This window comes from Fusarium tjaetaba, assembly GCF_013396195.1.
Source record: "Fusarium tjaetaba strain NRRL 66243 chromosome Unknown NRRL66243_c0000328, whole genome shotgun sequence".
Lineage (NCBI taxonomy): Eukaryota > Fungi > Ascomycota > Sordariomycetes > Hypocreales > Nectriaceae > Fusarium > Fusarium tjaetaba.
Genome location: NW_023501524.1, coordinates 61,426 through 88,345, shown reverse-complemented (window position 1 = coordinate 88,345; position 26,920 = coordinate 61,426). Strand labels below are relative to the sequence as shown.

General features: G+C 49.5%; 10 protein-coding genes across 10 annotated transcripts; 5 read left to right on the top strand and 5 right to left on the bottom strand.

Moving 5' to 3' along the window:
* Nucleotides 1–853: 853 nt before the first annotated feature.
* On the top strand, nt 854–3,272 carry FTJAE_12263 (uncharacterized protein; the record flags this gene model as incomplete). Its single annotated transcript, XM_037345291.1, has 2 exons — nt 854–1,359; nt 1,430–3,272. 2 exons carry the CDS (start codon nt 854–856, stop codon nt 3,270–3,272), a joined length of 2,349 nt encoding a protein of 782 aa, XP_037200720.1.
* Nucleotides 3,273–4,422: 1,150 nt separating this feature from the next.
* On the bottom strand, nt 4,423–5,780 carry FTJAE_12262 (glyceraldehyde-3-phosphate dehydrogenase; the record flags this gene model as incomplete). The annotated part of the gene is made up of 2 exons (XM_037345290.1): nt 4,423–5,454; nt 5,652–5,780. 2 exons carry the CDS (start codon nt 5,778–5,780, stop codon nt 4,423–4,425), a joined length of 1,161 nt encoding a protein of 386 aa, XP_037200719.1.
* A 4,353-nt stretch (nt 5,781–10,133) lies between these two features.
* On the bottom strand, nt 10,134–11,546 carry FTJAE_12261 (LIN1; the record flags this gene model as incomplete). The annotated part of the gene is made up of 1 exon (XM_037345289.1): nt 10,134–11,546. One exon carries the CDS (start codon nt 11,544–11,546, stop codon nt 10,134–10,136), a length of 1,413 nt encoding a protein of 470 aa, XP_037200718.1.
* A 778-nt stretch (nt 11,547–12,324) lies between these two features.
* FTJAE_12260 (ubiquitin fusion degradation 1) lies at nt 12,325–13,568 on the top strand (the record flags this gene model as incomplete). Its single annotated transcript, XM_037345288.1, has 3 exons — nt 12,325–12,327; nt 12,378–12,701; nt 12,753–13,568. 3 exons carry the CDS (start codon nt 12,325–12,327, stop codon nt 13,566–13,568), a joined length of 1,143 nt encoding a protein of 380 aa, XP_037200717.1.
* A 936-nt stretch (nt 13,569–14,504) lies between these two features.
* On the bottom strand, nt 14,505–15,162 carry FTJAE_12259 (uncharacterized protein; the record flags this gene model as incomplete). Its single annotated transcript, XM_037345286.1, has 3 exons — nt 14,505–14,568; nt 14,620–14,889; nt 15,002–15,162. 3 exons carry the CDS (start codon nt 15,160–15,162, stop codon nt 14,505–14,507), a joined length of 495 nt encoding a protein of 164 aa, XP_037200716.1.
* A 940-nt stretch (nt 15,163–16,102) lies between these two features.
* Nucleotides 16,103–17,665, bottom strand: FTJAE_12258 (uncharacterized protein; the record flags this gene model as incomplete). The annotated part of the gene is made up of 5 exons (XM_037345285.1): nt 16,103–16,142; nt 16,197–16,460; nt 16,531–16,845; nt 16,994–17,310; nt 17,588–17,665. The coding sequence occupies 5 exons, from the start codon at nt 17,663–17,665 to the stop codon at nt 16,103–16,105; spliced, it is 1,014 nt and encodes a 337-aa protein (XP_037200715.1).
* A 574-nt stretch (nt 17,666–18,239) lies between these two features.
* On the bottom strand, nt 18,240–19,757 carry FTJAE_12257 (uncharacterized protein; the record flags this gene model as incomplete). Its single annotated transcript, XM_037345284.1, has 3 exons — nt 18,240–18,264; nt 18,317–19,336; nt 19,603–19,757. 3 exons carry the CDS (start codon nt 19,755–19,757, stop codon nt 18,240–18,242), a joined length of 1,200 nt encoding a protein of 399 aa, XP_037200714.1.
* Nucleotides 19,758–22,825: 3,068 nt separating this feature from the next.
* On the top strand, nt 22,826–23,643 carry FTJAE_12256 (uncharacterized protein; the record flags this gene model as incomplete). The annotated part of the gene is made up of 2 exons (XM_037345283.1): nt 22,826–22,897; nt 22,957–23,643. 2 exons carry the CDS (start codon nt 22,826–22,828, stop codon nt 23,641–23,643), a joined length of 759 nt encoding a protein of 252 aa, XP_037200713.1.
* Nucleotides 23,644–24,535: 892 nt separating this feature from the next.
* FTJAE_12255 (uncharacterized protein) lies at nt 24,536–25,077 on the top strand (the record flags this gene model as incomplete). The annotated part of the gene is made up of 2 exons (XM_037345282.1): nt 24,536–24,679; nt 24,775–25,077. The coding sequence occupies 2 exons, from the start codon at nt 24,536–24,538 to the stop codon at nt 25,075–25,077; spliced, it is 447 nt and encodes a 148-aa protein (XP_037200712.1).
* A 772-nt stretch (nt 25,078–25,849) lies between these two features.
* FTJAE_12254 (uncharacterized protein) lies at nt 25,850–26,293 on the top strand (the record flags this gene model as incomplete). Its single annotated transcript, XM_037345281.1, has 1 exon — nt 25,850–26,293. One exon carries the CDS (start codon nt 25,850–25,852, stop codon nt 26,291–26,293), a length of 444 nt encoding a protein of 147 aa, XP_037200711.1.
* Nucleotides 26,294–26,920: the final 627 nt, after the last annotated feature.

Genomic DNA, 26,920 nt, shown 5'->3' with positions numbered 1-26,920 from the left:
AGGTCTCGCTCTATTAAGTAGGTACCCTTGATCCACTACGGGTGGTGCTTTCCCTTCCTGACTGTTGTCAACTGCCCGGGCCACATAACGTCAGTGAGATGAAGTATCTGTCACTGCAACTGCAACTGCAAGTGCGACTGTCACTGTCACTGTCCCTGCCTGACTGAGGTGGGCGGGCTGTCACTGCCCACTGCATTGGAAATCTCAAACATCCAATCCAATCCCGACTAAAACCAAGACCCCAACCAACTTTAGTAGTTAGATCCCGGCCTACTTGGGGGTACGTCTTGTTCTTTTTGACCTCAGCAACAAAAGAAGGGACAAGAAAAGACCATACCCTTCCAGCTTAACTCACTTATTTCTCTAATTCATGACCCGATTCTCGTTTCATTCGGCCCGATCAGCATAATAAACATCACTGCTCTCTTTGTCAACCAGATTCTCCGGGGCCTGGACAGAGCTTCTGGGCTCCGATCCACCGCCGCTTTGTTGTTTCGTCTCCAGCCAGCGCGCTAACACTCTCCAATCTTCCCTTATCGTGTGCGACTGGGTCACTTCCTATGCCTTGTCGCTCGGCATCAACCACCACCACTATCAGCCACCATCACATCGCGACAACCCTGCCAATCGGTCGTGAATGACGCATGATTTGAGCATCCTCCATTTTCAGGGACTCGCGCTGCTTTCAAGTCCTTTATCGCATTTGTGTCTCTCCTCTGCGTTTCCATCGTCGCGTTCTCGGCCTCCCTGCGTACCCCTCGCGCGCGTCACCTGCGATCGCCAAACCTCGTACCGCACCGCATCGCACCACATCCCCGTCTTCGTCCTTCCGGCATGCTGACATCCATGAACAATGGAAGCCGCGGCGAAGACGGTTCAGCAGCTCACACAGCGCATCCTGCCCGAGAAACCACATCATCTCTCTTACTCCCCGGACTGGCGATATCACATCCCCGCCAGCGAATCCCGACAGAAGCATCCTGAGGAATGGGATAATACTCGCCTGCAATATTCGACTCTCGTGTCGGAAGCCGATCGCGGTGTTCTTCTTACTAGATCCTACTACGACATGCGTGTCGAGCCTCCTAAGCCCGTCCCTCGCGACGTGGGCATTCTCGCAAAAGGCGGCGAGAAGAAGAAGCTGTCACTCAGTGACTACAAGAACAAAAAGACGTCTGGTGTGACCTCGGATGCCTCCACCCCAGAACCACCCAGCGCCAAAAAGCGCGACCTAGAGCGCACATCTGCAGAGCCAAGATCTGTACCCGAGATCAGGAAGCCCGATTCCCAGCGACAAAAGGATCAGCTCCCCGATACCAAATCACAAAAGTCCAGGGAACTTCCAGTTGTCGACATGAGGTAAGATGCGGCTTTGATTGTCCCATGATTGCCTGGGTGATATGTCGCTCCCATACTGACTCTGCTTCAGGCTACCCCCTAAACCGCCCGCATCCCTTCCACCTCGTCCCGTATCACCAGACAGCAGGAAACGTGCATCGAACGTCGAAGATGACCACCGATCGCAAAAACGACACAGGCCGGACATGCCTCGCTCTCACGATGATCGATCGCGACCAGGCCGCGATGAACCCCCTCGCAGAAAGGATAGAGACTCTTTGGCACCATCCGATATCCCACCAAGGGACAAGCCTACCAACTCTTCGTCGCTTCCCAATGGACGCAGTATCTTAAAGAGTACCTACACCGCCACCCGCAATCCTTCTCCAGCTGGGCGCGCACGTGGTGATTCTGTCAATGGCGTTCGACCTGGCGCACCGGGGAGCACGAAAGGAACACCAAACAAGATAGATAATGCTTCGCGGTCGTCCGTGCCCCCGCTACTATCACCTCTTCACTTAAACTGGGATAGCCAAAACTCAACGGACAAAGGCGACAGGAGACGGGTGCGTGAGGATGCTGTGGATGCCACCAAAGCAACGAAGCCGAAGAAGCTGGACCCACCCCCGGCATTGAAGACAAAGAACGATTCAATCAGAGAAAAATCCCCAATACGCTTGCCTGCGCTACTATCCCCCACATTACCAAGCTCCCTAGAGGCTGAGCTATCGCGGAGAAAGGGTTCAACGAAAGCAACGGAGTCAAAACCCCAAGATGACCGAGACAAAGACGAACCACGTGAGAAGCGTTCCGAAGAAAGCCACAAGTCATCAACGGCGAGGAAAGCGCCTGTCGAGCATGAAGAAGAGGAGGACGGAGAGGGCGGAGAGGAGCAGGATGGTGATGCTCACCGTACTAAAGAGAAGAAACGGTTGATTGTTACTCTACGAATATCCAAGAGAATGCGGCAAACGTTGAAGCGTATCCTGGCCCTACCTTCTAAGCGCAGAGAGCGGTCTGAAAGTATAGAGGCGCCATCTATCAGCCAGGCGAAGAAGCGCCCCGCATCATCAGACAATACCGGCGATACAATAGCCGTCAAAAGACCTCGAATGCCTTCGGTTTCTGCGAGTCTCCCACCACCATCGACTCCTTCTAAAAAGGGTGCAGCCATGTCCCGAGTCAGTTCCAGCAACTCGCAGGCTCATACACCCGGCGACTCGTTCACTGTGACACCTGTACCTGTTGGGTCATCAGATCGGCCAACCACCAATGGCACAGATGCCGCCCGTGACAAGGCCGACCCGCGGGCCATTTTTGACAAACACACACGATTTTCCACCCTAGGTCGGCGACTGAAGCATGAAGGCGATGTCGCTAATCAGCGGTTTAACAAGCTTTCGAGTAGTGGCGACAAACGAGGGGCCGATTCGAGTCGCAAACAATATTACGCACTCGCCGTGGAGAGCACAGTTGCATTCATGGCGAGCTTCTACCTTCTTAACGTCAGTCGAAATTTACAAAATAAACCATCTGATCCGGGCTCTTGGGCAAGCCTGATCAAGATGGTGGATTATCTAACGAACGAGACACGCCGTGACTCGCGGCGAAGCCAACCCATGTATGCTCTTATCTTGATTCTACAAGCCATCACTGTGGATGAATTTCTCAAGGCATCTGCCAACTATGAGAATATCTCTAAGGAGGAGCTCTTTGCACACCAGTCGACTCGGTATCGAAATTGGCCCGCGGTTCACACCATTTACGATGGCATAGGAAGCTCTCGTCTTCGAGCTGACATTACGCCTTGGTCGACCGTCGAGGAAGTTTGCCAAGCGTCGATGCGTGTTGTTCGGCACTGGTGCCAGGAGGAGAATGTCCAGTGGTCACCGGAGTTTGATCCTAATGAAGCCAGCATTAGGGTTGCCCGGTAATGAAGCCATTCTCCCTTGTCGTGTCACGTACAGGATCATCGAATAATCTTTTAGGCTGACGCTTATATCAAGATCGCTGACGAAAGAACGGATTCTGCGGATTCCACATTCATAAGTCATCGATAGGCCAAACCCAAAAACTCACCATCAACCAGTGTAATAGCATCTACAATAACACTGGGAGCGCGCCATAGACGCCATCCAGTTGAAACGAAGCTCGAATTAAGCGAAATGATTTCGCATTGTGCACATCTCATGGAATGTGCTTCTTACTCAACTCAAGGTCGAGTTTGCATATTGCCCCCTGACCTGCCACCCTGCTGAGGAGCGTGGCAAGGACCAATATTACCTATTTTGCTTGTACTATGATATCCCCGGGTCAAAACGAATAGCGTTCAATTTTCATCTCTTACTCCTCGGACGTCGCGAGTGCGGTCATGACATGACATTTCTCACTTTTCTTTATTTATTGTACTCTCCGGCTGAAAAGGGGGTTGTTTTCCGAGAAAGACAACGTATAATGAGATGAGGGAGTCAAAGGAGCATCTGGCGAAAAAAGAAAAAGGGAACAGCAAAGGGTGTGTTTACAGGGAAATACCATTTCGTCAGGTGTGCATACACATACATTCATACATAAATGTGTGCATGCACCAGCATGGAACGAAAATAAAGGACTTGAACTCAATGGCTTGACGCATAGACCTGACACTGTCGAGATCCTAAATAACCTAAAGACTTAGATAACTTGGCATAAGCTTAGGATACCGTTGGCTAAGTTTATTTCAACGACCTATATCAAGATCTGATGTCTTCTGGTTCCCCGAGAACCGCCAAGAGACTTATATAGCTTGGTTGGCAAGCTGGCCATGGGCAAAATTAATCACATATGGTCATGAACGGTTTTCAAGAGGGATGGATCTATTTATTTATTTTTTCTGTCCACGGCTATACTAAGATCAATTGTCTAGTAGGGAACTGGAGCCGATGAGAACAAAGTCGTTGTCATCCCCTCCGACAATCTCCCTTAATTTTGGTATTTTTACTTCCTTTCATTTCCTTGCTTCATTAAAACACGCGGCAGATTGGCATCGTCATCATGTCGCGTCTGATTAGGTTTGGTTTTGCTTCCAGCCTCTTGAGCGCTCTACGCTTACTTGGAGGCATCGACCTTGGCAACGTGGGCCAGGAGGTCGAGGACACGGCGGGAGTAACCCCACTCGTTGTCGTACCAGGAGACCAGCTTGACGAAGTTGTCGTTGAGAGAGATACCGGCCTTGGCATCGAAGATGGAGGAGTTGGTGTTGCCGTTGAGATCGGAAGAGACAACATCGTCCTCAGTGTAGGCCAGAACGCCCTTGAGGTCACCCTCAGAGGCCTCCTTGATGACCTTCTTGATCTGGTCGTAAGAAGCACCCTTCTCGAGGCGGACAGTAAGATCGACAACGGAAACGTTGGCGGTAGGGACACGCATGGACATGCCAGTGAGCTTGCCGTTGAGCTCAGGAATGACCTTGCCAACAGCCTTGGCGGCACCAGTGCTGGAGGGGATGATGTTCTGGGCAGCGCCACGGCCACCTCGCCAGTCCTTGGCGGAGGGACCATCGACAGTCTTCTGGGTAGCAGTGTAGGAGTGGACGGTGGTCATGAGACCCTCAACGATACCAAACTTGTCGTTGATGACCTTGGCGAGGGGAGCCAGGCAGTTGGTGGTGCAAGAGGCGTTGGAGATGATGTCGGCAGAGCCGTCGTACTTGTTCTCGTTGACACCGACGACGTACATGGGAGCGTCGGCAGAGGGGGCAGAAATGATGACCTTCTTGGCACCACCAGTAAGATGGGCCTTGGCCTTGTCAATGGTGGTGAAGACACCAGTAGACTCGACGACGTAGTCGGCGCCGGTCTCGGACCACTTGATGTTGGCGGGGTCACGCTCAGAGTAGAACTTGACAGTCTTGCCGTTGACGACAAGGTCGTTGCCATCGTTACCGACCTCACCCTTGAAGATACCGTGGGAAGAGTCGTACTTGAGCATGTAGACCTGCGCAAGGGAGTTGAGGTTAGCTTGAGGCTCAAAGCTGAATGTGATATGGTATGGGACGTGGGGCAGTGAGGGGTAGCTTGGTGGGACATGAAGCATTGCTCGAGTGAGCTTTGCTTTCTGGCACCATGCCATGACATGAAGCTGGCAACAGCTCGCGGTGCCATTTACATGACCCGCCACAATCCGTATTATGGACGATGTTGTGCGGTGAGTTGCAAGCTCCAGCCGAAATACGACGCGGATTTAAAAGAGTCGTGACAAAGCGACAACCTCCCGAGGAGTGGGTTGTTTGTAGCTTGTTTGTAGTATCGAACGAGCTCGCAGGGGGGTCTACTTACGGCGTAGTGAGGCTCAATGAAAGGATCGTTGACAGCAACAACCTCGATGTCGGGGTGCTCGACGGCGTTGCGGAAGACGATACGGCCGATACGACCGAAACCGTTGATGCCGACCTTGATGGGAGCCATTTTGATTATTGTGGAAGAAATGGTAGTTTCTGTTTGAGACAAGAGTCAGATGAGATATCCTTAGGACGAAGATAGATGAAGTGAGATGGAGAAGAGAGAAGAGCTGAAGAGAAGGATGAGGTTGAGGTTGAGGTGAGAGAGAGAGGGGGTGGGGTAATTTATAACTGTATGACGAGAGCTTGAGTGGAACAGGGAGCTTTTTTTTTTTTTTGCTGAGGAAGGTTGCCACAGCACATGGAGGGAAAGAGCAAGTAGACTAGAAGTGGGTGTGGACTGGAATTGGAATTGGAACGTCGGTGCAAAGGAGGGGCAGGCCAAGCAGATGAGGCTAGAAAGAGAGAGAGACAGGCAGAGAGGCAGAGAGACAAGAGACAGGAGGGTAGAGCTCTGAATTACAGAGCTCAATGCCCCAAAAGGAGTTCTCCCTCCAGCCTGTCTGTCTGTCTGTCTGTCTGTCTGTCTCGTCTGTTCCCCTCTCTATAGCAACACCAATGCCATGCCATGCCATGCCATGCTTTGCCCGTGTCATCCATGCCAATCAATGCCAACCAATCCATCACCCATATCGATTGACGTGTCGTCGTATCGTCTTCTCATTATGTTGGATCGAATGCAGATATGATATGACATGACAATCTGTTTTGCTGGTGGAGAGGCGAGAGGAGAAGTTGAGAGGCAAAGCAATGCATCATCATCATGTTATGATACTGATGCGTGGTGGTGATGGTGATGATGGAGATGGAGGGGTAAATTGTTCACATACCAAGAAGTTTGTAGTGGAAGTTGTTGCTATGAAGCTGAGGATGATGAGAATGAAAGGAAAGAGAAGAGAAGAGCAGTGGGAGTGGGAGTAGAGGTACATATATGAATTCCCGGACATTGGATTGCCTTGCCTTACCTTATTCACTCATCCTCCCTGTGCTCTCTCATCAGAATATGCTCTGGTCTATCCGTACCATTAGCAACCAACCCACTTTTAAACCACCAACACCACATCATCAATCATCCCACGAACATACACCCCTGTTGCCCGGGGGGTACAGTACATACAGTAGACTACCTAGTGTATCATAACAGCAGGGGCCAATGGAACATTCAATATGGGATGAGAGGGTGGGAGCTCTTTTTTTTTCTCTCTCACGTTAGCTCAGTCAGTCAAGGCCATCATGACCAATTCACAGCCTTGTTGCTGGGTATGGCTCTACTTCTTAGTTAAGGCATTACATTCTTTCTCTGGACTTACAAATCCATATCCATAATACTAGGTACCTATAGATAGCAACTCAGTCACCGTCTGTACTGCCCTCAGCTTCATCATGTCTCAGACCCCGCCACTGATGAGAGCTTCGTGGTGGGGTGATGCCCTGAAAAGCTACCTCCCTGCAATATGCCCCTCCCTCCCAAAACCATGTATCTTTTCTACCCCTCCATGGATGGATGCATGCATGAGGTGCCACTCTCTGTTGATTCCATCGCTCGCCCGTCCACGTCCAAGTCCACGTTCATCCTTGATATTTCTGTAGGTGCCGCCGAACAAGCCACCGCATTCTACCGTGCAACTCTCCGTGATGGACAGGACAGACAGCAAATTCGATAGTTGATTATCCAAGGAATGCGTCACTTGTCGATCAGATCAGATGTTTTCACACAATCCCATCTCTGTCCGGACTCCGGAGCCTCCGGTTATAGTGGACATGAACGCCTCATCATCTTGGGCTGGCTACCTTTCCTTACTGTACATACGGTACGATGAGATCTATAGGTTTTACGCCGCAAAGTTACAATGCAATCCCTGGCTCCCCTAGCTATTTGCCGCCATATTATCCTATCCTATCCTGTCCTATCCATTCTCACTCACTTTACCAACCCATAATAATAACATGCTTCTATCTTGGTTTCATCGTGAACAGCTGCCACCGCCGCCGCCGCCGATGAATATGCACGTCCCTCGCTCGACATATTGAAAGCTCGGTTCGCCTTGTTCACCGATCACAAACGAGTCGTACGGTTCCGAGTCCTCGCTACCAGGCAATTCTCGTATGAATCCAATCCTTTGTGAACGTGTCTTGTTTCCATCTCGTCTTTCGATATGCCTATCTCCACGACGACAAATGTTTTTAATTTCCTATTTACGTATCCAATGCTTTGCCCACTTATACCGGAGTCACCTTAATTGAGCTAGAAGATTCACCACCGAGACGGTGACACTGAATGAGGCTTAGTGCCTGATCTTCGCTCGAATCTAGCTGCGGGTTTTTACAGCTTGTGTTGCGTCTTTTACGCAATGTGGCGGAGCTGTACGTTCTCGGTCTTTGAGTCGCGGGGGTTCTGTTCAGTCAGAGCGTTGACTCGATATCAACATGTAAACATGATATAATACGATTATAACCAGCTGTTGCAGCTCATCGTGTCAGTTGTTCTAGTTAAGGATGCCCTACTTTTACCAGCTTTAGCTAGATATGCCTGTCTCCAAAATCTAAGCAATAGGGTAGCCAATATTGACCTCGTACTATTTCACGCTACCCTCACCTCTCTTTCGGTGAGGTAACAATTGTTGAGAGGTATCATGATGGAACAAAAACAGCTCAACTAATAGACTCACCCAATTCAGTTCAGCCCAGCTCAAACATGAACTCATCGAAAACAGGGCCTCTGTCGGCCCGTTGGTAGGCCACGAGCTTCCGCGGACCGACTGTATTCGCTTCTCCTTATGTTGTCCTCTTCTACTACATCACATCGGATCAGACCAGTCCATGCCATGCCATCTGTAATGTCAATTCCATCGCCAAAACGAAATCCGCTTATCTGACATCGGGCCTTTGTCGAGACCCCTGGGTGTGTCCAGCATCTGTTTCCAATCACCAAAAATGGAGACCCTGAATCTGCCAGAGCCCTATCACATCGTGCCTACAATCCCATAAAATCACGGACCCTTATGGTCTCATATTCGTCGATACTGACTGTCATTATGTATCTATCTTGAAATCTCACCGAGATTCCTCGCCTGAGATCGAACCTCTCCTGACCTGAGTCCACCGGGGCTGACCGAACCCCTGCCCTGTCTCTTCCTATCCTCCACCGTGATCCTTGAGCGAATCCAGTGCTAATCTGACATGGACCTGGACTAGCTACATCCAGTACAGCACGTCCAAAGATACATACGCATTGCAATATCAGTTCATGATATCGATCCTTCTGGCATTACTCGAATCACCCAATACTACTGATAGCAACAATGCCGAGATACCTTACCTTGATCGACATGATTTCAAGGCCAAGCCCACATAGGCCCTCATCATGTTACGTACAAAAACTCGTCGTCGAATAGATCCCGAACCCTTACAATTCACTTACATACTGAGATGCAACTTCTGACATACATCATTCCCGAACAATCCCTGCTCCTCCGATCTAGCCCGTTCGTCTCCGGGACTCAACCTCCTGCTCCCTCGGTGCTTGGCCGTTCGGCTACGGCTGCCGCCCCGGCTCCCGCTCCACGTACCGGAGCATCACGGGATCACGGGCTTGGATCGGCTCAAGCCTCGCATGCCAGGGGCAAATGGTAGGTTCCAACCTCGTCCGTCCCTCCGTATAACCCCATACAACCCCATCATTCTCCCCAGATGTCTCCATTATCTTACTCCATACTCCCTGCCCCGGCTTTTCAGCCTCTTTTTCGAGATCCCACTCGCCCGGCCTCACCCGTTCCCGGCGCACTTCGGGATCCCCAGGAACGACCTGCCACAGTATGCCCTATCATGTCCATCTATCATGGGTCTTTCCAAACCTTTGGTGGTCTTTTTTGGCATTTAGCTTCCCTCTTTCGTCATCTTCCCGCGGCACCATCATGCACCATCATGATTCTCGACCCTTGACCTTTGTGGAAACATGACCCAGTCAGCGGCCAAGCCTCGTCGGGCCTCATGATCATCGCGACCGTGTCCATCTAATAAGATAACTTGATTTTCAATATTGTCTTCAGATCCGGAGCCGCAGACCCGAAGCTAGCTGTGCCATGCAGTCTTTCCCGTGCAGGCTGTAGGTACTTGACGTGAAACGGGATCCACTCACCATCATGTCGTCGGGGGTTGAAACGCCCACTTACAGCCCGTTTTGTTCTTGACCCTGTACACATATGACTGGTTGTAAGAGCATCCATACAAGAACATGAGCCAGCGGATGTCCATCTCCGGAACATGGGAAAGGCCGCTGCAGATGCCCTTTTAAGCTGAGACTCGCTCGTTGCCAATCATTCTGCGATAGAGACAGGGGCTGGGCCACACCAGATATCTGTTCAGCCCGCACTACCTTAAGTTTGTTTCTCGGCTGACATCCCATCCCGTTGTCATGCCTTCACTCAAAAGCATCGACATGTAAAGACCACTCGCGGCCCTCCTCAACCGCTCGGAACTCGACCGCTCCCTCTGGGAAGTACCCAGCATCCTTCCACGCCTTCATTGTGGCCCCGTCATATGGCCCTTGACTGCCGTTTCCATCGCGTCCGTCTATCCATCGGAACTCCCACATTGTTCCCGGCTTCACCGCTGCCTGCTCATCCTGGTTTGTCCCTGAAGCTTCTGGTTCCACCCAGTCCTCTCCTGTCTCCTTACGATATGCTCGGATGAGGAGCTCTCTCTCTTGTTCGTAAATCTCCTCATGATCCCGGCTCAACAGCTTATCTGCAGCTTCTGTGATGGCATCAATTGATGCCTTGATCTTCTTTTGCTCCGCATCCTCAATGTTCTCACCGCCATCAACCTCCATGCCTTCAGCACCCTTGTTCATCTTCTTGAGCTTCCACTTCGGGATCCTTTTAGGTTTTGTTTGCTTTTTGCCGAGTCGGGCTAGAGCCTCGAGTGGCGTCTCAGCGCGCTCGAGATTGAGTATCAGAGTCTTGAGCAAATCTGACACGAGGATCTCGTCGTCCTCTAGGCGTTGCTTTCGCGCCTCAGCCTCGCGCTTCTCATGCGCGGCAGCTGCCTTTCTCATCTCCTTCTTACTGAGACCTTCCAACCAGTTGTCGTGTACGGCGTCAGGGTCGCCGCCTTTGCGAACGTAGTTGCCATCTTGGTCGAATTGACCCTCTTCCATTTCTTGCTTCAGGTTGAATGCTTCGACTTTGGGGGCGTTCTTCTTGAGACCTCCAGCCCCGACCTCTTCATCGATGCCCTCTTCTTGTATGGCTAGGTCTATATCTGCCTCGTCGTCGCTGCTTTCATCGTCGAGTCGGATGCCTCCCTTGTCTCTGCTGGTGTTCTCCACGCCTTCGATTTTATCCGCATCCAGGAACCGAACTTTGTCCTTCTTGCGACCATTTTTATCGAAGTCTCCCTCCTCGGGGATCTCCTTTTCCCCACCAGCATCGTCCGCAGCAAACATATCGTCGTCATCGTCGTCGTCATCATCATCACCAGCCGCAGTACCTGGTGCTGAAGGGTCATGATTGGTGGCGTCGTAATTGTCGAGCTGTTCAAGAATGTCGACTTTGCCTCGCTTGCGGTTCTCGGCGCGTGCATTGAAGGTTTCGTTATCTGAATCACTATCATAACCGTCGAGGTTGACAGCTCCACGCTTCGTAGCTCCAGATACACCAATGACATCGGCATCGAGGATAGCATCTTCTTCGCGCGCGTCAGGCGCAAGCGTGGAGGGATTTCGAACGTCAAACTTGACTCTCTTAGAATCGCCGCCGTCTTCGTTATGATGGGTACGCGCAAAGTTCTCGCCGTCGCGCTTCGGCCGCGCTGCCGAATATCGTGACGCCATGGCCACTATTGATTGATTTGTTGAGTGCCAAGAGTATGGGGATTAGCAGGGTATTAGTCAAAGTGAGGATTGCTTAAATTGGGCATGCAAAGTGAAAAGATGAAGAAAGCTTGATGGAGCTTATATGTATGTTTTAGACTTTTGAGCATGGATTCCAGAACTCGCTATTCTGGTTGGGGCAATCAGCTCCACCGGGCTGATGTTAGTTGACGGGTACCTGAACTTGGGAGGACATACAGTACCTTATCAAGTACCTGTCTTAAGTAGGGACAATCGGCAGTACAATTAATAGCAATAGCAGGGCTTTAAATTCAGTACCACATGTGTTTGAGTACTTATCAGAGTTTTTTTTATACTTTTTTTTATTTTGAGTTTGGAATTAAATGTTTTAAAAACAAGTGAGGTGCCTTATTAAGCTATCTAAATGGTATAGCACTGTACTACCTACCCCGTACCTAGTGCCTTTGCCCGAGTCCCTGACAAACCAAACTGCGTCATCAAGAGCTGCCTCTGTAGCCTCCACGGGCCCCACGTTACCTGTGGCTTTGGATCTTCAACGAAAGTTGATGGAAGCTCATCCTGTAAACATTTCAACCTCGCAACTGTGAATCACCACCATCCTCCCTCCGACTACTTAAGACGCACGTTTCTTTTCAGAAGCGTAAGAAAACAGCGCATCTTTTCAAGGAAGCCGATTTGCTTCCTGACCGCCTATATCTTCAAGTCCTGCACTCACGAGATCCCTAAAGCGACTGCGAACCAACGAACTATTGTCGCCATGGTAAGCCATCATGCCTCGTCTTATAATTCGGTTCGCTAAAGGACACGCAGTATTCAGGCTTCGGCGGTGGGTTTGACCCCGCTAACCCCGACCACCTCTACAACATGGCCCGCCATGGACGACGACCCATTGTGCAACGATTTGACGAATACTATCGATGCTATCCTCTAGTCATGGCCCCCGGAGCTGAACGACCAGAACTCAACTACGGTTCCAAGATAATTCTGCCACCGTCCGCTCTCGACAAGGTGTCGAAGCTTCATGTGCAGTGGCCTTTGCTCATGGAGTTGATCAACGGAGAGAAAGGCAGACATTCACATGCGGGTGTGCTAGAGTTCATTGCGGAGGAAGGCCGAGCATACATTCCTCAATGGGTATGGAGAGACGCTGTACTATTGAAAGGTCTTGTCACTAACACTCACTAGATGATGGAAACTCTTGGCATGGACGTTGGCGACATGATCCAGGTCCGTACCACATCATTGGAGCTGGCCAAGATGGTCAAGCTACAGCCTCAATCCGTCAACTTCCTTGAGATTAGTGATCCCAAGGCAGTGCTGGAGAAGGCTTTCCGCAATTTTGCCACCCTTACCAAGGGTGATGTCTTCAATTTCGCCTACAACGATGAAGTCTATGATGTGGCCGTTCTCGATGTCAAGCCCGAGACGGACAAGATGGGAGTCAGTATGATAGAGACCGACGTGTCAGTCGAATTCGCACCCCCAGTCGGCTACGTCGAACCTGAGCGCCAGAGCGGAACCAGCACCCCAAGAAGCACGCGAGGTGGCGTTCCTGCTGGAGGCCTGCTACACAACCAAGGAACCATGGCGCAAGCCATCAACTACAGCGCTATTGCTCCATCAGTGACAAGCAATGTGACGAATTTTCTCGGAGAGGGTCAAAAGCTTGCCAAGAAGGGCAGCAAGGCTCCAACACCCAAGCCAGCTACTCCGGTCCCTACGGTGGAGATTTCAGGAATGCCTAGGAGGCGTGATGGTGCTCCAGCAGCTCTCCGTCTACCACCTAACAAGCTTTTCTTCGGATACGAGATCAAGCCGGTCAAGACGGACGCCGACAAGGAAGAGGAGAAGGAGAACGCCAACAGGCCTCACTTTGCTGGCCAAGGCCAGACACTTCGAGGTGCCGTCAAGAGAAAGGGAGAAGGAGACGACAAGACCAAGGCCCCCGAGAAGAAGGGTACCAGCGAAGGAAACAGACTCGACGGCCGACGGCCACGATGAACAAGGACAATGCAATGAATTGGACTGGCGTTTGGGTGGTAGGGCAACGTAATTTAGAGCTTGGTTTGACTTATACTGGGCAGTCTGTCATTGTATCCCGTGTGAGTGACTGATGCCAACAGGAATGAATAAACATGGACATTTGCAAGATACGAGTCTCATGCGATCAGAGCCATGAAGTTACGCCTCAAGATGTTTGACTTTCAATGAATGATCACTCGCTGTCCTTTTTCTTCTTTTCACTGAGAAACCTCCTTTGGTCTCAATCTTCTTGCACTCACTCGCAGACGAGTAACGAAAAGCATTTGGCATGAAAGATTGGAGACACTGAAAGCCATGCAGAACATGTCATATTGATACACGTCCCAAGGCATCCGCATGCGCATGACCATCTTACTGCCGTTCCAAAAATCAACACAGTAGAGACTACGTACATTCAAGATCTAGAAACAAGAAACGTTGGCCTTGAATAGAGTCCATCATCCTTCATAAAGCAAAGTGGCTTTGCGTAGGACAAATACATGACACCTTAGGAATCGAACTTTTAATGCCTTCAGAAGGTGACTGCAGACAGAATTGGCCTTCTCGATAGTCATGCAAACAGGAAATTACTGGATTTGAGAAAAAAGTGACTATGGGTGGACAGCTACCTAGTGAGCATCGCGATCTAAGTCGAAAGTCGCAATGAGGATTCCTCCGCGAGAAGCCTTTAAAAGAAGCAGAAAATGACTGCCGTATCACATGGGAATTATCGGTGTGCAGGTGAGATGCGTAGTAGGAAATCAAAGTGAATTTCATGTTGCGAGGGCTATCAATCCAGTTCTCCGGGGCTGTAAATCTCCCCCTATTATCTCGCCCCCTATCAATAGCATCTAAAGCCTCGACATTACCAGCCCTTCAGATATCCGCCCTTTCATGATAGACTTGCAGCAGTGTCTAAGCGCTGTCAACATTGGCGAGCCAGTTTTCAAACTTGGCTTCCTTCTCAGCAGGAGAAAGGCTATGAGAATATGAGTATTTGTATCAAGACATGCATACCAGTCGAACATACCTACCCCCAGGCTTGCCCTGGATACCAACGGATGTCTTGAGATCCTCATCGTCGTCCTCGTTCTTGTGCTTCATCTTCTTATGGACAGGAGATCCGACCATTGTCTCTGCATCATCGTCCTCTTCGTCCAAGTTCTCGATCTTCTTCTTAGAAGGAGTCGCTCGCTTACGGCGGGTAGCAGCCTTCTTGGGTGTAGCAGTAGGAGCGCTGTTGGCAGGATCGCCATGTCGACCCTTGAAGTCGCGCATGATGGACTTGCTGAAATGCTGACTGTCGCTGGTAAGTATCTGGCCGTGATGAATATGGCTATGCGATGGGAGGCCCAAGGCCCTTAAGGGAAGAAAAATATGATAAAGATATGAGAAAGTATGGTGAGACTTACGAGATGGCGTCCTTGGTAAAGGAATAACCAAGGGCTGCCATCGAGGCATGGACCTTTGGCCAGTTGAAGCGCATGCGCTCACCGTCCTGAGCCCCCATGATCACAGCGACGCACAGATCACGCTCAGCATTGGCATCCCACTTCTTCTCAGAGGGAGGCATTTTAGTAGATGAGAGAATGTTTTGATGTAGAGTAAAGGATGTTGCCCTGGGGATGAGGGATGGAGGTGCAGTATGTAAGGAGAAGAGGAGTGGATGAAAAGTGTGGAGGGAAAAGATGGAAGAGTGGTGGATGGTAGAAAAAGAGTGATTCTGAAGAGTGAACGGAAAATCGTCAGAGGGTAGAAAAGCCTCAGTGAAGGAAAAAAGAGAGTCATCTTGGGGGATAAAGCCTGCGTGTGGCCGTGCAACTGGTGGAAGCGCTTGATTCATCTGCCTAGTAACATAATGACTGACGACGCCAACACAGCCACGCAGTTGTGGTCATTCTGATACTGATTTATCTAGAGAATTTCGAAACTGAAGTATCTACAAATATCGCATATACAGTAGAGTTCAAATTTTAAGCATCCCATGGCAATGGTCACGAGAATCGGAATCAAACATGGAGATTACTCAACAAGCATCGATTAGAAACAGTCTATAGGTGTACCGTATGCACTTTGCCAATATCGTAAAGCTTTTAGTGAGTACCAGAGGAGATCTCGATGAGTACTCAGCAAAAGTGTAGATGCGCAAGGGATGCTCGGGACATGGGACATGTGCATCAACACTTCACGATATTACGATAGACTACACAAAAAAGAGAAAAGGACGGGTGGTATCTGTCAATTCATCGCAGAGACATGCTCGTAATATTGCCCTCAAATGGCAAATCTCTCATCGTAACATCCAAGGCACATGGAAACCATCCTAGCCTAGTTTTACCCCTATTTCTCTGCGATAGGCATACGCCTGTTGATCACCACTCCAATGTTCATCATCCGTCGAAGACTCAACTTCCGAATCCCTTGACCGTGGAAGCTAGACTGTTGGTCAATTAGCCGAGAACATATGTAAAAAGTATTTGGACATCAACTCACAAGGTAGAAGAAATTCGGACCTAGATCTCACCAACAGTGACCTCGTCCTCGGGCTCGGACCTATGAGACAGTCAGTAAAGAACATGGAAGTTGACTTGGTGAATTTCAACGTACTTAGTGCGCTTAGCGCCCTTGGGGGACATGAGTTCCCCCTCCACGTCGTCCGTCTCCATCTTCAGCTGCATCTTCTCATCCTCCAGATCCTCGTCCTCGTCGACGATGGAAGCAGACTTAGTGGCCTTACGCTTGGATGGGGTACGCTTAGCAGGCGTCTTCGTACCGCCAGCAGCGCGCTTGCGAGGAGTACCATTCTCGGAGCCACCAGAGTTCTGGATGGCAGTGGTGTCGCGGTTCTTGCGCAGCTTCTGGACGTGCTGGCTGTAAAGACAAACATGTTAGCTGCTGACCTCTGAAACTGTGCGTGCGCAAGAGACAGAAAGACAAGTACTTGATCGCGTCGTAGGAGTAAGAGTAGCCCTTGCTGCGCATCTTCGCGGCGACGTTGGTAAGGTCAGCCTTGTTGGGCTTGATCTCTTCGAGAAGAGCGAGGAGTAGATCCTCGTGCGAGGTCGCATCCCAGCCTCGAGCAGGTTTACCAGCACCAGCAGGAGCAGCAGCAGCGCGGGGAGCCATGACGTTGATGATGGATGATTTGATAACGCGAGAGGGTTTATATGTTGGATTGTTTGGGCAGAGAATGACTGATGCCAGATGTTGAATGAAGAGACAGGAAGAGATGAGAATATGTTCAGAGAAGAATTGTCTGAGATGTGGGAAGGGAGAAGGAAAAATGAGAGAGAGGATGAAGAGGTTAGAAGAGAGGGGAAGTTGAGATGAATGAAAGTGGGGGATGGGAAAACAACAGTGACCAATATGCAACAGGAAAAAGAAGCCAGAGTCAGAAATCGTACCGAAGAGCGCCCTCAGTGAAGGTATAGCCCTTTTGTTGAAGATCACCCATGACGTTGCTCCAGTCTTCAGCACTTGGCTTGATGTGTTGAAAGAGACTGATGAGGATGTCTTCATGGACGTTGGCATCCCACTGCATGACTTGACGCTTGGCCATGGCGACGACGATAGGGAATGGATAGAGAAGGGGACTTTTGAAGATGTTGATGAGGAAGAAGAAGAACGGAGTTTGCTCAGTGTTGTTGAGAAGTTGAGGAGACGAGAAGATGAAGCAACAGAAGATGATATCCCCCGCGAGGATATTTGTACTCACTGAGCCCTAAGGCTTAGAACAGAGTGGAGGAGTGGAAAGTGAGGCCATGTTTGCACAAAAATGTGAATAGCCTGGCATAACCTCGAAGTGAATCAGGGTGAATCACTTCAAGAGCAGCACAGCAGAAAGACAGCTCAACGATCAAAATCAAAGCATAAACACAAATGACAAAGCAAGGAAATGTTATCACCTACCGCACAGCGTCAAAAGAGGTGGTATATCCGCGCCCCTTGATATACTCCTCAATAGACGACTTGACCGGAGGAGTCAACCCCCCGCTGACCTGAGCGCCAGTGTAGAGGCCAACGACGAGATCCAGGAGGAATTCGGCGTTGTCCCAATCACTCGCTTTTCCGGGCATCTTGAAGATCGTTTGTCGTTGATTGATTCGGTAGATTTGAAGTTGAAGATGCAGATGGGAGTCCAGATGTCAGGGGTGATGGTGGTGGGAAGAGAAGAAAGCTGGGTAGAACCGATCGTGAGATGAATTTATATCCCCAAAGAGAACAATGAACCTTATAGCACAGAGATACTCTGAAAGTAGCGGCTGTCATTGTCCCAGCACAAGCACCACCGTAGTGACTGGAAACCTGCATCTCAGGCACTGCCTCGCACTGCGGATATCAGTGATAATAGAAACACTCTACATGGCTGGCATTGTTACTGTCCTATCTACTACTGAAATTTCGACATATTCGAGAGAAATGATGTACGCTCTCAGCCAAGAGACTCCAGGTCTTTCTTCTGCTCGCTACATCCCAGCCCTTTTTCTTTCATATTATACACGCACCAAGAATGTTCTTTCTCCAAAAACACAGTCCTCGCTCGCTTAGTTCTATCCCACCCCTTGCAAATGCAAAGGAAATTTAAGAAGCTCCTACTCTTTAACGCCAATGCCCATGGTATCAATGTTATTCTACAAGCAAAGTCGGTTGCTATGCCTCACCATAAGTAGCAAAACTGAAGAGGATTAGTTAACAGATCATTAATGAAGAGGTTGACAAATACTTACTCGGAAGCAAAGTCTGTAGACCCGTTATGAGCTGCCAGGGCCAAGACAGCTTCATCATCCATATCGGTATCCTTGGGGGGTTCAGGCGAACTTAACCGTGGCCGTTTAGCGGCCGGCTCATCATTATCGATATCCGCCTCGCCGTCAGCGTCAGCGTCAACGTCAATATCAACATCGGCGTCAGCATCGGCATCGGCATCACCATCAGCATCGCCATCAGCATCGATATCCTCGTTGGGATGTTGCAGAGGCTCCGAGGTCAAAGCAGCTTGAGAGTCCTCATCGTTCTGCTCCACTGGAGCATGGTGAGATGCAGCACTTGCATCGGTTTCTTCACGGGCCTCTCGAGGAGCTTCCTGGGAGACATTCTGGGATTGGTATTCAGTTGAGTTTTCCTGCTCTGGCTGAGGCTGTGCAGTTGGTTGCGAAGCCTGATCAGGTTCATCCTGTTGATCTGGTTGAGGTTGAAACTCTGACTGGAGCTGTTGGCCAGGCGGGGGTTGCTGTTCTGGTTGAGGCTGTTGGCCAGGTTGACCGGATTGTGCATGCTGAAGAGGATGAAGATGAGCAGGCTCCTGGGGAGTGTCAGGGGCACGAGGGGGGCTTGGGTAAGTTATCGGACCCTGAACATGAGGTACGTTGCTGGGGGAAGGAACTTGTTGAGTAGGAATCGCAGGAGAGATGTTGCCAGGCTGTGCAGCGGGTTGAGCTGGTAGATGAGCGCCAGCTTGATGGTTGCCAGGCGGCACACCATAAGATTGGACTGCCTGGGGATGAGGATGGGGGTAGGGAGCTATGGGGTTGGGCCCAGGAGCGATACCAACCGGCATGGGCTGATCGGTGGGGATTTCTCCAGCTCCTGGAACAGGAACAGGAGGCTGTTTCCTGGGCCGACCTCTTCCAGGACCAGGACGACGGGTGATCGGATTCATAGTCGGATCATTCCTGCGTATGATATCGCCGTTAGGTCCGGCTGTCTCTGCTTTATTCTGAGCTCTGCGAAGCCCCTGAAAATGTTGTCTGGATGCATGTTAGGTCTGTGTTATTTGAGAAGTTGGATGGAGTTGAGTAGGGTTTTTGGTATATATGAGGTGAGTTAAGGATGTGATGATGTGTGATAGATAATAAGTGGATGTAAACGGACGACTCAGGTATAAGCCAACTTGACGCGTAACGACCACCAGCACGAATTATACATCGTGATGAGTAAAATGTGATGAGATTATAAGAATGGCAAAGTCATTGGGTATAGACAAGAACGGGAGTATAAAGAGACAAGTACTCACCGGCAGCCTTCATTGGTGAAGCCATAACCCAGGCTCCTCATATGGTTACCAATGGTGGTCCATTCTGAGCCGCTTATGACGCCAATGTTTTTGACAGAGAGAATAGTAAAGAACAAGTCTTTGTCAGCTCTGTCATTCCAATTTTTACTATTCATGCTGAATTCAAGGGAAATAGAGCAATTGTCGACGTGACAAAGAACGATGGGTTACAAGGCGGCAACGCGACTGAAGATGGTTAGACGCTGTTAAGGCAACGGCTTGGATCGATCAATCAATGGGAAAATTGATAGTGTAGGTAGAAATTGCTAAGGGAATGGGGGAGCCCGCTGAGGCGCGAGGTTGGGGGGGATAATGATGGTCCAAGCTTCTTCTAGACATCCATTACCCGGGGAAAGAATACAAAGGGCAGTGCACTTCGGATCCGGATGAATATTATTTCCGAGTCGAGAGCCTAACTATCAATCGAGATAAATTGGGTGATCGGCTCAAGAGTTTTGCTTTTTCGAGATGTTCTAGCAGTGTCTACTTAGCTACTGTATGTACGTTTGCTTTTTTGACTGCTCACTTAGATCTGTACTGTCGAGTCAAGTACGGAGTACGGAGTAGTTGTCGGGCAACAGTACTCTTTGACTTGCTTGTCGCTGCTGTGTACCTCAGTTTCATACCAACTCAAAATGGTAAATTCAATCAACATATTGGACAGCACGACAAGTAAGACATGTACATCACAGGTTATTTTGTAGTTGTGATAGCAAAGCAAAGGCCCCCAATGATTCAACAAAGACCAGCAAATCACATCGACAACCCCATTGATGCCAACGTAAACAAACGGTGCCGAAAGAGGATTAGCCAAACTCAACGTTAGACCATCTGGTAAACGGACGGAGTGGTAGAGTGGCAGAGGGAGGGGACCCGCCAACATGCGCCACAAAGCGAAGCAAGGGATTTCAGGGGGACAAGAAAAGATGACTTCGGAGTGGAGACAGGCTACGAGGTCCCCTCACGTGCTTTCGTTCCCATTTCCTGTCCCGATGAGTCTGAGCAAGGTCCCACCAACTGCGCGCCCGTCGCGTCTCCCACCCACTTCATCTCATGCCCTCCATAACGACCAGACATTGAATCGAGGGCGATACACGACCATGAAAGCTTTCATAATTACTAGAGATGAATGTTTCAGCTACACTTCATATACTCAAGAATTTTCCCGACTTCCAAAGCTCTCGCGGTCGTTGAATTGCTGCTTTTCATCGTCGTCGTGACCGATTGCGACCACCAACTTTTTTCTAGGCTACACCCCTCAGCTGAGCGTCAAGAGGCAAACAGGCAAAGCAAACCTCGGCGGATCGGCTGCATGCTGCAATTTCTTTCATTCTTGGGCCTCGAGACCCCGATCCTTGCTCTTTCTGATCTCTCTCTTCTCATCACAAGCAAAGTAGTCAGTCTGCTAAAACATGCATTCAGTTTGAGCTTGCTGCACACCACCACAAGTTTGAGCTCAAGCTCAATTCATCCCCCTAACCAATTAAACATTTGTCTGTATAACTACCACGAGGCCATCTGAGCAGGATATCTATCGCCATGGATCGCCAAGTCGCCCAACCCGGTCCTCTATCGTTTTCCCCCTGCGTTGTTGCATGTTGTATGCCCAATGTGCTGTTAACCATTCGTCGGTGACCCGCGCAATGAGTCACACTTTGTGGTTTCACCCATTCCTAGGCTTGTAATCCCTGTTCGGGTATGCTTTAGCTTGTCATTATGTGTCTATTTAGAAAACTTGCTCTTGTCAATTGCCGTTGGCTGGCTACTAACCTTCAGCTTACGAGAATTAAAAGAGTGATGAAAGAGGGGAAGATCAGCTAGACCGGTTTTGAGCAAAACCACTTAAACTTAAACATTCCAGTCTCAAATGAACTCAAGTTAAGAGTGAGCATATCATTGTCTCAATTGATCAGTCATGTATTCTTTTCTCCTTTGAGATCTCATCTGGAAGCAATTCTTCCATGGGACCTGCGGCACCGCTGAACTGTAGTGGTTGCAGCACACCCTGCCCTGGAGACAGGGGCCGTGGTGCGCTGGAGCCCGGCGGTCTTAGACTCGAATTTAGTGGGTTTAGCAGGGGGTCAGCAACCACTTTACGCGGTGTTCGCGCAGACCGCAGCCCCTCGTCGCGCCCCAATTTCCATCAACGGGAGGGATCGCCTGGATCCGACAGGAGGAACAGGCAACTATGGAGCATCGTCTGCATCATGGATCGTAGCATTCTCAGACATTTTCTCTCAATGGCTTGCGCAACGCATTATATTACGGCACATTTGCACGATCCATGCTCTCTACTGTACTGTGCCTGTACGGGGATGCTCGGGGCCCCCCTGTATCTGCCTGGTTTTAGTCCCCCACAGAGACGGGACAAGGAGGTGTGTAGGTGTATGTATAAGATATGGATGTAAGTTGGTGTGTGTGGCATCACATTTAGGTTGGATTGGATCTTAGCAGACAGCCCAGACGACTCATACGTTAGTAGGCACTATCTGCCTGTCTACCTACATATAATACGGATCCCTTCCTGCTTTTCTTCTTCCCATCCCCTTCTTCCTCCGCTTGCCTCTTTCTGCCTCTTTGTGTCTTCGTGCCACATTCACCTTTGCATCGTGTCATTCACATCACATTCTTCATCAACTCCAAACTTAGCACTCAAAAGGCAATCCAAACGCTACATATGCATACATAAAAGACTTTACGCTCAGCTGACCCTCCTCTTCAACGACGGGTTTTCCGCCGAGAACACTATCTTGGCCTGTTCTATTCCCGCCTCGTCCGTCCCGTTGGTCAGAAAACCCTCAACGTCTGCCACACCGTTTATCGTCCACTCATCAATAACTCTTTTCGTCCACTCGATCTGTATCTGAGTGTGCCTCAGCCTCGCCGATTCCCTCTTATCGAATTCACGGCATTCGGTTTCACGATAACAGACTCCATCGAATCAAGTCTTGATCTGAAAACGTACAGCCTCGTTTTCGGTCAATATACTCATCCCGAAAAGTTAATTCACGCTCAAGTCAGGCATCCATCAGCCAAAGCTGCCTAAAGTTTACACTTCATGTTCTAATCTATATATCCTTCCCTCCACTTCTCCTCATTTTGCCTCCTTTGACAGCCTTATCTCCACCGCCACACGCCACTTCTCCTCCTCCTCTCCCCTTGACATCAGCCAAGTCTATCTACGATGGCTCCCAACAGCGAGAACGCCATGGCCCGGTTTCTTCTAGCCATTTTGAACCAGAAGAACCTTAAGGATGTGAGTTTATTCTATCGTGAACGTTGCTCTGCTTCTCCTCCTAACGGCGGCAATCCCAGATCGACTGGAATCAAGTCGCCTCAGACCCTGTTCTCATCGAACCCATCACAAATGGACATGCCGCAAGGATGCGCTTTGCTCGTTTCAAAACCACAGTCCTTGGCACTCAGCCACAGAAGAGAACTCGTCCTGCCGACTCTACAGACAAGTCTCGGGTGACAAAGGCAAGGAAGACACAACAGCCCAAGAAGAACAGCATCGGAAACTCTGAGTCAGGTTCGAGCGTCTCATCGTATGCTCAGGTTCGCCAGAGCCCTATCATCAAGCAAGAACAGAACCAACATGCATACATGGCACAGTTCTCTCCCGCCTCTACTTCCTCCCCTTTCCTCAACGACCACTTGGACGACTTTGGTTGCAGTTCTCGATTCCTCACCCCTTGCAGTGATGATATGCAACAAGGCCTTTCCATAAACCCTGCTTCACTCGAAGACACCAGACAGCGAAATGGATTTGGTCCTTCGATGGATTGCCCCCCTGACTTCATGGCCCAACCAGCGATCCATGACTTCATGGCCATGGGGCAGTCCCATTTTCATACGTTTGACGCCGCTTGTAATGAGACATCTTACAACTCGGCCCTCGGCGATGCACAGAGCCCAGCTGCCCTTGATCTCAATGGCGCCCCTTCCATGGCGGATTGCAGCTCTGAATGGCCTGACCATTTCAACGACACTTCTTTTTAATACCCACACGGAAAGCATGGAAACCCCACGGATAGAGGGTTGCTTGTGTACAAAATGGTGATTTGTTAGACTGCGTTTGCTTGATGAATTGATGACAATTGCTTATTCGATATGGTTGCTTTTCCTATGTCCTTCTGTCACGGTTCTGCTTTACACAATTTCCAAGTTTGGTCCATCAAAGACAATTATCACAAGTCTCTACTAGGATCAACATCATTTCAAGGATGAAAAGACTGCCAGTTACTGGAAGACTGCTTTGCTGAAACTTATATATTGCTCTGGAAGTTGTACAATAGCGTTTAACTCACAGTCTAATTGAGAGAATCATTTATCGATTCCTACACAGCATGTGCCCATATTCATATTATATTGATCATGTCAGTTACATACAAGTGTAGTGATATTGGCATTCTGATTTGGCAGAGGCTTGTAAATCTAACTTACACTTGGCAGTAATATAGTTCCTTTAAAGCAGTGCCAAACACAGACAAACCTCACCAACAGCATAACTATAGTAACAAGAGAACCATAGGCTTCAGTCTCAGGAGAAAGTTCTCGCCCTTATAAAGCGCTACAGTTATTTGGTGTACCCACTAGCTCTCTCAACTTATCCCTTATAGCAGAACACTGATCGCATCTTTACTAAAGCTCCTAAACTTCTCTAAATTTCGAATTTCTTCTTCCCCAAGATCTAGGCCTAAATTTCTATCGCTCCTCCACGCCCAGATTCATCTCCTCCACACCGTCCTTGCTTTATACTTTGTCCATTTTATCAACACCCAACAACCAAACACATCCCCTTTCACTTTCAAAACAACGGTAAGGAATACCTGACACTTACCTGAGGTGTCAATAGTATTCAGACTAATGCTATTTACAGCACGACGCTACCATGGCCGACAACAATAAGAAAGAGCCCACTGCCGCCGAAGCTATGCTGTTCTTCAGCATTGTCAAGCACACTCGAAACAAAGCTGACGTTGACTGGAACGCTGTCGCCTCTGAGGCTGGATTCAAAAACGCAGATGTCGCCAAGGTAAGTTGCCATCATCCTCCTTTGCCCATGCCGTCGCATATCATCTCATGATCAACTCTATCATCTGAATTCATATATTGACTCAAAAATTACAGGTTCGGTTCGGCCAGGTCAAGCGCAAGCTCGGTATCTCTACTGAGACTACTGCTCCCACCCGCGGTCCTACAACCCCCAAGAAGACCGCTGGTGGTCGTGTCGCCAAGACTCCCCGTAGCGGCAAGGGCAGATCAAAGGTCAAGAAAGAGACTGAGGCTGTCCTCCTGCACGATGAAGACGAGGACGAGCTGGTCAAGGCCGGCATCAAGGCTGAGGACCGTGAGATGGAAAAGACTCCGGAGAAGGAAGACCTTGGGGACGATGATATCGATCCCGCCAACTTCCCCTTCTTCCAGCAGTAATTCCACGGCTGAGAGAACTTTTGGGCCTTTCGTATCGAGACTACGATCTCTTATGGTTGCTTATAGTCAGAGTTGGGGCATTCAGAAGGGATATACGATCTGAGGAGTTAGCTACGGCAATGTGATACCACGAAGCCAAGTATGGCAACAACACAATCAAATCACAATTCTACCACGTCTCAAATTAATTTCAAGTTTTGGTGACTCGCCTTAGATAATTTGTAGTGATATATTCTCACGACCCGACTCGCAGTCGACGAGTGTCAGGCTGGAGGTTCCGAGCTCAACTGGAGATATCATGGACAGTTGAAGATGAATCTGCTAGCTGTAATGAATAGATAAAATCAATGGGCTCCGAATTGCCCATTCCATTCTGTGCGAATTGTACGAGCTCTGGACTTTAGCCTTTCTCGCTGCCTGTTCTCGCTGCATGTGCTCTGGCACTGCAAGCTATTGTCACATTCACTTCACCTACCCAACTCGCCATAATTCACTCTATTGTCCTCACTATGGCGCACCTAGGCTTGCCGTAGCCCTGGGATATTCACTGCAGCCTGCCAATATTTATATCCACCCTCCCACTCCTCTCCCTCCCAACCTTTCCTCTTCCACCACACTCTCTGCCAACACGCAGCAAGCATCTGCACATTGCTTCACAAGCTTGACACTTTTCACAAATAACACATTACAAACACCAATCCCTACCAGTATGTCGCTTTTCTAATTATTCTATCTTCATCATCATCTCTAACCTCACCACAGATCAATCATCATGCCTCCCAAGAAGAGTGCCGATCAGGATGGGTCCCCCATCGGCCTCACTGATGGTGAGCTCCGATTCATCAAGGCAATTTTCGACAATATGACCCAGAAGCCGGACGCAGACTGGGATGCTGTCGCGAACACGGTCAGTCTCAAGGACGCCAAATGCGCCAAGGAGCGCTTCCGTCAGATGTCCGTCCGTCACGGCTGGCGCAGTGATGGCGCTGGAGCTGGTCCTAGTCCTCGCAAGCCCTCTGCTTCGACCTCCAGCCCAAGAAAGTCTCCTGCTGCTGTCAGGAAGCCACGGAAGACCACCACCGCTCGCAGCCCCTCTAAGAAGTCTTCCAAGAAGGCTGATGAGGATGATGAGGATGACAAGGAAGTCAAGGAGGAAGCTCAGTCGGAGGAGAAGAAGGAGATCAAGTCCGAGGTCGAGGATGATGACACTAACTAATTATTGAAGTGTCGGGAGCAAGGATATCGTATTGTCGACTATGCTTGGAAGATTCATAAGGACCTCATATCACGTCTAGGGGGAATACTGCAAGGATCTGGCTAGTCAATATCTGGAGGCAACAACGAAATGAAAATGAGACTTTGAGACACATCTAATTAATATCGGGCTATAATGTGATTTCGGGTTTTGATCCGAATTTGTAGACTGAAATCTCATCCACTCTTCTTTCTTGTGCGGGCGGGAGAGTGGACGAGAGATGGAGTGGCACTGCAACAAAGCTGGGATGGAATCTTCGCAGACCATAATTGACATGGCAGCACCGGCTAGAAACCTGGCTAGTTTCATCCAGGAATTGAGCGCAATACTATCGCCGGCCTGGGTTCGTTCTCTATGAGTTAGTGGCCAGGTTGGACTACCCCTGAATATTGTAATTTTTACGATTTCTCTGTTGTTTCTATATTCATAGACCAAGATCGTGGAAGAAGTCTCAATATACTAAATATGTCAAATCAAGTCCGTAGCAATGCCCATATGCAGTATTGAATCTCGTACAGTGTTTGTGCCAGCGAATCAAGCTGGCAGCTGGCAACACTGTCAAGCGGGAACAACTCGACAGCAGATGAG